Consider the following 10,052-nt stretch of genomic DNA (forward strand, 5'->3'; position numbering starts at 1 on the left):
ACATTTACATTATTATTTACGCTATTATCACTTGGGTCATAGCACATAGAATAAAACCAGATAAAATATTCCGTAGCCATTTTTCCAAAAGACAACAAGTATTTGTCTTATAAACACGGCAAAGCTACCACCACTATTGTGAAGAAATCAGATTTCATTGTATTAAAAATTGGTTTATGTAAAGCTGTACGACTATAGGTGGGGGAAACGAAATTAAGCATCCAGGTTAACAACAGCAAACATAAAAGCACGGGAAACCAAGATTTCCCAGTTAGTAACAGTAATTCCTACATTTGTAGAACATTGCAAAATAAAAATTTAAGGAGTTACTTGCACAGTTACGTGTCTTCTGCTGCTATGACTTGACAGTTTAAAAACGAGTACACACAGTATGAAACACTACTAAAAAGACGACAGTTTTAAAGCTGTCATTTTATGTTCTTAAAAAAGAGATGCAGGTAGCTGTGCCTCCTCATGTGGATGGAATAAAGTAAGAAAATGTCTAACACTACGACATTTATCTACTTGATCAGTAATTTTTTAAAAGGCAGGGAAAAGAATTTATATTACAGAAAAGTCATTTAGTAAAATTAGTTCCTTATTCATACAAAAACCCAGATTTTATTACAATTTTATGGGAAAAATTATCAATTACATTTTTACGTACATGTATGTGATTCCTCAGGCAGGCACCACAAGCTTTTATTCCTTTGATCAGAAATTATTCCAAAGAAACAATGAATTATGCAATTGCAAAAGCATCTATTTCTATGCTTAGAATTCTGTATTTTCAGTAAAAGTAGCCATGATTTTTGAAACAAAACAAAAAACCCGCTAGTTCTTCACAGAAAGACCACAACTAGAAATACTAAACAGGATTCTAGATGGGGGGGGGGAAGACAAATCAAGAAATACCACAAGAATTTAATCCCTATTTGGATACTGAGGCATCTAGTTTCACGTTATACTTTCACAAGAACTGTTAGAAGTCCCAGAATTTAATTTTGAAATTGCATTACAAAGTACAGTATTTAAACAACATTTAGTTATGTACATTCTGCTCCAAAAATACGGACTCTGGAAATTCTTTACATTTGTCCTAGAAATACATAAAAACAACAGCACAGGTCAACAATCCACTGGCAATTACCAGGCACAAGTCAGCTTAAAGGAAAAACACCTGTGGATAGTTTTAATCTATTCCTGCTTCAGTAACAGCATTTCAGTGTCCCTTCAGACTACTTCAAGTAGTTTGTTCTCCTTGCCCCAAAACGTCATCCCAGTTTACCTTGCATGTTGGATGATTAGTCATTAAAAGTATGTTTTTCATAGAAAAAAGATCATAAACATTAAGAATGGGAAATTAGGAGTTCAGAAAATTGTAATACAGTAGAGTCCAGGCAGGCGTACACCGTATGAATCATCTAAAATGGAAGAAAAAGTCAAGTTGACTGTGCCCCTATGGTACCTTACCATATATATTTTATGGAAAACTTTACCTAGCTTACCCTTCATCTTACTTCAAAACACAGTTACATTACTACAAAAAATAACAGATTTAAAATAACTAGTTGTTAGATTGAAGGAACAAATAGTTTAAAGCTCTTTCACCAGTCCAGACAACATGTACATTCATTTGAATGCAAGTCCACACCAAGTCCTGCAAGAAAGCAATTATGTTCAGAGAAATAGGTATCAACCTCCATTCCGCATTTATCATCAGTATACACTAATCATCATCGATTTGGGTAAGGACAGCATAATAAAAATTCTCTTATATAGCCCTGAAGTACAAATAAAGAATTTCTCAAGGAAAAAAATTAAACGCAGTAATTTTTCCTACAGGTAACTGAACTTCACATGAAGTGGAAGTTTAGGCTTGGTTGTGTTTTATTTTGTCACACAAAATGAAGAAACGACAACTTCTAATCCCACAGAAGTCTGCTTAGACCACACAGTCTTCCTGTTGAACCACTAAAGAGGCAACATTTCCCTGGTTTGGCTCTAACGTTTGTGAAAGCACAAACCCATTAATCTTTGCATTGCACACACTCAATTTTGAGAATCTTTAGTGTTCTGCTCCCTACACCACCACCACACCCACACACCTCCCGCCCTGCCAATTCAGCTGAGAACTTATTCAGAACTTACTTTAAAGCTGTTCTTAAGTTACTTGATAACAAAAAAATAAGACTGCTGCAATAAAGTGAGCTTTCAGGCAAATACACTGGAAGTTTCTTCAGTTCATTAGAGACAGGCTAAACTAAGGCTGCACAAAAAGTCAGTATTTATGAACCAGGGCATCAAAAAAAGATTCCAACTGCCTGAATAAAAGCAGTTTCAGTGAAATACGTGGCCACTGAAGTCCGGTGACAAGATCTGAACTTCAACCAGTATTCTGTATTTTGTCTAAAACCCACGTGTGCCAGTCACAAATATCTCCCAGAATTCTAGATACCAAAAGAACAGGCAAAAAAAAAAAAGGACAGGTATTTAAAAATGTGACGCCGAAGTTCTCCTATATACATACATAAATATATATAAAAATTAACTTACATTATAATAATATCAAACTGCATAGCATTACAAAAGAAGGCAACTTTAATGGCTGAAATGAAAAAATTTGAGCGTTACCAACCCTAGTATTACCATTCTGGAATTTATAATATAATACACTGTTGCTACTAACAGCTATAGCCCAGTTTAAGCAAAGTCTGCCTTAATTCCAGAGAACGCAGAAATTACTAGCTTGGACAAGTTGTTGCATGCTCTGCTTTCATGTCCTCCTAGCAGGTTTTGCTGTTAACTGCTTCTCTCTTTCAAGTTCCTTCTCACGTTGTTGTTCTCGTTCCAGTTCTTCCTTCTGCCTCTTTTGTTGCAGCTTAAGTGCTCTTTTCTAAGTAGAAAATACAAGAAAATCATTGTAAGTTTTATAGCTTTATTTGAATCGGAGCTACGACCAAAATCCTTCCCATTGTCTTAACACTATCTTCTCCAATCCACCCCACCTATGACTGAATGCTGCAGAAACTGTTCATTTTTTTTTCCTTCTCCCTCTCACTTTAGAAATGACAAGTCTGTGATCTACAGAGGGAAAATACAAACCGCACTCCCTTCAGCCTCACTAAAATTCATCCTTCATGTATACCAGACAAGGCGCATATTGTGCAATTTATTGTCTCCCAAGTGAAAATCCTTCTGTTGAGCACACTGACGGACTAATCTTGCCAGAATGTAACTGGAGACTGCCTACATAGCATGAAGTCAGTGAACTTATGGCACTGTTGATATTACATCAAACAGAAGGAGAAATTCTAACATTTATGACAACCTAGTTTTCATTAAAAAGACATGGAAACTGAAACAACAAAGAGAACTAGCTGGAACGGAGTGGATTAAGCAATAGAACAAAGCATGATTCTTGTACCAACTAAATATGACTATGACACGGAGATTTACCAATAGTTTGGATAAGTAAGTTGCTTGAGCACAGGCAGGAGAACGTGAAATTTTAAAAAAATACATGGCTCGGTGCTACTGAAAACATCCATTTAAGATAAGGACTGAAGATTCTATTTTAATCATAACTTTCAGCATGCATCCAAAAAGCTGGAAGTCAAGAATACGTAAGTAAATATCTATGTTGGAAAGTAAAAATATTTATCCCACTCACTTTTAGCTTTGATGTCTTCTCATGGAGCATCATCATTTCATTTCTAATATTCACTAACTTGTTGTGATAGCGTTTAGCTTCTGAAAACTTGAAAAACATAACCATTAAAGCAGTGACTGTCAAGCTGGAATAGTTGTTTTACAGAGCTACACAGCAAAACAGCAATCAAAAACAGTCATGACCAGTTTGATAATGGATTGTCCAAGTTTATATATATATAATTTATATATAAATTCACACATTACATGTATTAATATAGAAAACTGTCATATCTCAATAGGTACATCCAGTAATCTACTGAATTAAGATTAATTAAACAATAAAAATATTACCATTTTATGCACTGTGTATCAGTGCTTCATGCACCCTTCCTGCTAGTCTGGAGAGGTGCACAGAGCTCACCTTGGAGCCTCAGTCCTACTGAAAAATGGCATATATCTGCTTTGGTTACTGGTTTTGAACAGCTAGACTTAACTACCACTAGCTGACTGAGCCTGCTCTTTCTTCCCAGTGCCCTCCCTGTTTAAGGGAAATACGCTGGTTCTGCAACCTCTCCAGCAACAATCTGTCCCAAGTATCGGAACTGGTTGCTTCTCTTCCTATAGGTCATTAAGAACAAGGAAAATACACAAGTGGCTACTAATCCTTTGGCAAGAAAATCTACACTAATAGAGATTTAACAAAGCATTGAAAGTACTCACCAAAGCATTGATATCAAGAATGGAGTTACACTCCTTGAATTTTGAAATTTCTTGTTCTAACGTTTCTAGTAATACCACTTGGTTCTGTCTAAAAAAAAAAAAAAAAAAGCATAAAACTGAAGTAAAGAAGCACATATGCTTTTCAACCAGACCTTTAAATAAATACTACTTTTGATCGTAACAATATAAATACATACTTCCCAATATCAGATTCCTCTTACGCATTGCCAGGCCATTTCAGAAAAGACATGAGTACATGCTTTTAGGAAAATCCCAGCTGAGTACACACAAATCTAGCTGGCATCATAAAGCATGAATGTCTGGGATGAATATCCCAAAACCCTCAATAGGCACTCTGCAGGTTGCAGTGAGTAAACACCCCAGGTTGCACGAAGGGAAAACCAATTAGCTCTTGACTTTCCACTCAAGTGCTTCTGTATCATGCTGCAGGACTGAGTTATTTCTGTATAGAGCTTGTGTGGTTTCTTGGTGCTTATTAAAGATCCTAAATCCCACAGGAATCAGCTAAAGTCTCTGCAGACGCAGGTTATCCTTGGCAGCAGCATAACCACCTCATGCATATGAAACCCAAACCAACGTACCCTACAAAAGCTGAGATGGATCTGTGTAAAGCCCTTTCCAGTATCTCTGCATCCATGGCAAATCCAGCCTACATTTGAAATAAGCTATTCTCAGTTACCAGTGAGATGCCAATGTACAAAGACTTCTTACCTGTTTAGCTCCTTCATTTTATTTTCCAAATGTAGCTTTTGCAACACGGTTTAGAGACTGGACAACAAACAATATACCCCACTACGAGCTGCCCCGACTATGAACTGCATCTCTGCAAGCAAAATAAATCCAACTTCCAGCAGATTTTCCACTGCAGAAATGAAGAAGTATTTAAGAAATCTACATGTCTTTCGCTATATCTGGCCTAGAGGTTTACTGTTCCAGATTATACATCCTTCAGTCAAAGTTCAGATAGGCTACACTGCAGCTTATACACACCCCAGTACTCCCACAAATCACTCAGCTATTCAGGATGCTGCAGTTAAAACACAGAAATGCTGCAATGAATTGTATTCCAGTTATGGGTAGCTAGAACATTATAGCGAAAAAAGCAGCAAACAGAGTACTGCACATAGAAGAAGCTGGGTTTAAAAATTTGCTTACGTAAGTTCCTGTAGTGCTGATTTTGATCGCTGAAGATCAGGCAGATAATGAGAAATCAATCCTTCAGTTAGCTGCTCCACAGCTTTCTCATCTATTAAAGGCAAATCTTCTACTACTCCTTCATCTGGAGATGCATCACCAGGACCTACACCGAAGAATAGCAAGACTGAATGTGACACGTCAGCATGCACTTCAAGTTTTGCCTATAGCAGTTATATTTTCCTCTTTAAAAATTAAAAGCATTTCAACACTGAAGGTATAACCCCTTGCACTTTATCAACTGAACTGTGTTTTCTTTTTCCTCCCCTTCTTTATCCCTCCCTTATTCCCAGTTCCGTATCACGAGCTCCCTGGTGAAAAGTTTTACCCAAACGCCAGCAGAACAGAAAAGGAAAACCAAAGAGTATTCCAAAGCCACAAAAAACATTTTAAAATATGCCAGTCTACAGAGGGGAAAAAAAAAAAAAGGGCCGTATCAGTTGTTCTGGCTATGCAGCAAGAATGCCCGTACATTAACACCCCCCCACACACTCTTTGCTTTCAAGGAGGATAAACCGGCGCCTAGCAAATAAAGGTCCGAGCCAGTCACTCAACACATACGAAGGCCTCACTGAAACACCACACACAGAACTCCAGAAGTTTGCAACAGTCAGAGTTAACATGTGAATTCTGCAGGGGCAAGCTATGATTATTTACTGCGTGCGGGGCTGTTAGAAGAGATGGGACTTTAACCTACAGGCCACGCCGCGTGGGAGCCCGCCCCGGCCGCTGCCCTCGGCCCCCGCGGGGCCCCCAGCCCTGTCACCGGCCCCCGGGGGCGGCGGCGGCCCGAGCCGCTCTCAGGGCGCCGTGCCCCGCTCCCGCCGTCCCAGCCTCTTCCCGGGCCTCCCTGCACCTGCCTTGCGCCCAGCCCCGCCGTCCCGCACGTACCCAGCGAGCGCCCGGGGCTGGCCGCCGCCGCCGCCTCCTTCTCCTCGGGCCGTTCCGCGCCGCTCATGGCCGCCGCTCACCGCGCCGCAGGGCAGGAGACCGCCCAGGCTGAGGCCGAGACCGCGGCAGGGGCGCAGGGCCCGGCCGGGCGGCAGGGGTCCGGCTGCGCTCACCAAGCGGGGCGGCACGGCGCCGCCTGCCCCGCAGCCCGCCGCCTCACCATAGAGTCCCGTCGGCGCGCAGCCGGCTAGAAGGGCGCCCGCCCCGGATGCGGAAACGGGGCGGCGCGTGCCGCGGCCTGGGGTGCCGCTCCCCGCCCGTCGGGCGGCCCGGCAGCGCGGGCGGGCGCGTTCGGCTGCGGCGGGAGCCGAACGGGCGGCGTAGGGGGAGCGGGGAACGGCGCGGAGCTCACCGGCGGCGGCAAAGCTGTCTGCGGTCCTGAGGGCCCCCGCGGGCGGGCGTACCCGTGCGGGGCCGCAGGGGCCTTCGCGCCGGGCCTGCGGGCGGGCCGGGGGCGGCGGGGGGTGGCGGCGCCCTGCAGGCCGGCCCTCTGGCGGCTCTGCTGCGGCGGGCCCGGCAGCGGTGGAAGTGGCAATGAGTGAATTGGCCGGCGGTGGCCAGCGTGTTCTGCTTTGTGGCGAGTAGCTGCTGGCAGGCAGGGTGTGCGCGGCAGGGTCCTGCGGGTGCCCTTGCCAGTCCCTGCAGGGTGGCCTTTCTTAGGGACATAAACCTGTATTTTATTCTCCAGAAACCGTGCAGATTATTCGCTACTTTTAGCTTCTGTTCCTTAGGAAATAAAATTCTGACAGTTTTTGTGTATGTATCCGTCTCGGCATCTCCGCCAACAGTCTGTAAGAGTAATAACTTGCAGGCTTCCCCCCCACCCCCGAATGAAAAACCACTTTCATATAGTATGTTAGGATTTTCTTTTTCTCTTTTCTCTTACAACTTCTCAAGAAAAGGCTTGTCAGGAAAGGCTGGCACAACTATGAGAAGAAACCAATGAAGGAACCGCTCAGAAAACATTTGAATGCAATATTTCCATAAAACCCCAAACCTTCAAGACGAAGTTAAATTCAGGTAGTCCAACTAATGCTTTTCAAAAACAGACTGAGGCAAAAAATGGACTTTTTGAGATGACATCCTTGAAATTAACATTTTTAATTAAGATTGCTGCAAATTCATTTACATTTTTCTTCATACATGTATTCTAATTAACTGTTGATCACAATTATGTCACTATTCTGTCAGACTAAAAACTTAATCCGTTTTTCTTTCCTTTTCTGCTTTTGCTTTGAAAAAGAAGCATCAAAGGCCTGGTCTGGAGCCAGACTGCAACAACAGGAACTTGTCAATTAACTTAAACAGACTCAAATCAAATTCTCAGTTACAACTGGTTAGCAATTTTACTTAAAAGTTTCTTTCAGCGGGAAAAAAAAATTTTTTTGAAAGTTTCATTGGGAAAAACTTCTCTGCTTCCAGATGGAATTTCTAGTAAGAACAAGTGAGATAATCACTCTGAAATAATCTCACTTGAGATGTGGGTGTTTCAGATTTGTGCTTCTGCTTTGACTGTTCCAGGCCCTCCCACGTCTTGCAGAAATAGGCTGAGGATTGGAATATAAAATTGGTATCTGTTTTTCTAGACAAGTTGACATTTAACTATTTATCAATCTAGACATTCAAAAAAAGAGACTGTTAGAAAGCCTCTTTTGTTCCTTTTCTTCTACAAAATGTTCTCTGTTTCACAGTGATTATTTCCCAAGTGTATTCCCAAGTTCATTATCCTGTGAAGGATTAGGTAAAGTTTTATTCTAAGAGAAAATGATGTTTGAAAAAGAAGTTAAGTGAACCCTCTAATAAGGAATGTAAGCATTTGGTTAAACTAGCAAAAAGCACAGTTACCTGCTGGTCTAAATATTTAATTTCAAGGAGTTGTGCAAAATCATTGCTAACATTACTATTGTTACCTAAAAATAAGATACCATACAACAACAAACTCCATAACCCATGGAGCCATACAATGAAATGTATGAGCTTTAATTAATGAGAAAGAAAATCATGCTGAGGACACCTCTGTATAATTAGCTGAATTGCATTTATAGTCCCTGCACAGCAACAGAGCTACCTAAAGATGACTGTGAAGAACCTGGACTCTTCAGCTGATGGCTCTTCTACCCATGGCAGCAATGTTTGTGAATCTGTGTTTAACATCCTTGTATGCTTCCTTGCTTTCTCTCCTGTTCTGCTACGGTCTTCTGTTGTACTCCTGCACTTATTTGCTACTTCTAATCCTACAGCAATTCAACACCTTCTATCTCCAGATGCTTGTCCAAAGTTCGTACACAACTTTCTAGCTTGCTCATGGAGGTCTTCTGCTCCCAGCAAGACTGCAGACTCATGTGCTGGAAAGCTGTTAAATTTTGAACTACTGGCAAGACAAATGCCTATGTATGTGACACTGTAACAGCAAATAATCACATTTCATTTTAATTTTATGTTGTGGAAACTCTTCAGAAACTTTTAACGCAGCACTGTCACCTACACATTATTTTATCGTTGTAACTCATTTAAACAGTTACATATATAGTAACACCCCCACCACCACCCTAGAAATCTGAGTAAAAATGAAGTTAGCTTGAATTGTATAGCAAACAATATGTTTTAAACCCCCAACTCTGAAAGTGCTGTATGACTTACGGGATGACAGTATGAAAAGGAAATATTTCACATTAAATGGCTAACCTCTTTAAGACTCTCTCACTTAGTTATTAAGTAAACCAGACTACAGAGAGGGTACAGCCTTGGCTGCCATAATAAAGAAATGGGAGTGTAACAGGCTGTTACAAAAGGTTTTGTTCAACAGAGGTTTATTTTGACACGTATTACTTGATTCTTGACAACACTTCAGAAAAATCTGGTCTTAGTTATTCAGTATAAGGCAAGCTGGCCAGCCTTGGTGCACTGGTTGTAGGTGTTGTCCCCCCAGCTCACTACCCTTCCTCAGTGCCAGAAGTTTCTGTTCCTGTAGAACGGAGCATGCACCTATTCCTCAATCTCTCAATGCAAAGCCCAACATTTTAAGACAGATGTTTTGGCAGCTCCTTCCTGGCTAGTCGTTCATGCCCATGTGTCCTCACGCACTAGTGCTTGGTACAAGTGGTGAAACTGGTGAAACACAGTGAGTCAAATCACCCAGAGCTGAGAACAAAAACATTTAAGAATGGCTGAACTGGAACCCATCTGGGAGCAGTTCCCCAGGCAGCAAGGCTGGCCTAACAGGTTCACAGCCTCGACTGTTCATTCCGCCTCCCACGCTGTTTGCTGCCCCCTCAGTTGTCATATGGGTGTCTACACAAGCTGTGATCACGGAAGCAGTCTCAGTTACACACACAAATGTGTCCCAACACCCTCCAATATGTATTGTAAAATTCCGGCCCATTGCAGGAACCCAGTTCACTGTCTGGCCCCAAAACAACTGTGCCAGTAACCCTGCTGTGGGAATGACGAAGGAGGTGAAAGGGCAGGGGATGGCACCTCTGTCACCATCTGAGGGAGAACAACCTGAGATT

General features: G+C 41.8%; 1 protein-coding gene across 1 annotated transcript; it reads right to left on the bottom strand.

The window, feature by feature from the left end:
• Positions 1–560: 560 nt before the first annotated feature.
• On the bottom strand, positions 561–6,729 carry BLOC1S6 (biogenesis of lysosomal organelles complex 1 subunit 6). The gene is made up of 5 exons (XM_037395639.1): positions 6,481–6,729; positions 5,551–5,695; positions 4,375–4,462; positions 3,674–3,760; positions 561–2,896 (listed from the first exon to the last, which is right to left on the bottom strand). Exons 1-5 carry the CDS (start codon positions 6,545–6,547, stop codon positions 2,777–2,779), a joined length of 507 nt encoding a protein of 168 aa, XP_037251536.1. The 5' UTR covers positions 6,548–6,729; the 3' UTR covers positions 561–2,776.
• Between the last annotated feature and the right edge of the window lie 3,323 nt (positions 6,730–10,052).

The sequence above is a fragment of the Falco rusticolus genome, chromosome 7, assembly GCF_015220075.1.
Source record: "Falco rusticolus isolate bFalRus1 chromosome 7, bFalRus1.pri, whole genome shotgun sequence".
Taxonomy (NCBI): Eukaryota; Metazoa; Chordata; class Aves; order Falconiformes; family Falconidae; genus Falco; species Falco rusticolus.

Coding starts and splice junctions, on each gene's coding strand:
- BLOC1S6 (XM_037395639.1), bottom strand. CDS start 6,547: ATGAGCGGCGCGGAACGGCCCGAGGAGAAGGAGGCGGCGGCGGCGGCC. Junction 4,463..5,550: donor TCAGCACTACAGGAACTTAC/GTAAGCAAATTT, acceptor TTTTTTTTTTAG/ACAGAACCAAGTGGTATTAC. Junction 2,897..3,673: donor AGAAGACATCAAAGCTAAAA/GTGAGTGGGATA, acceptor TTTTCTACTTAG/AAAAGAGCACTTAAGCTGCA.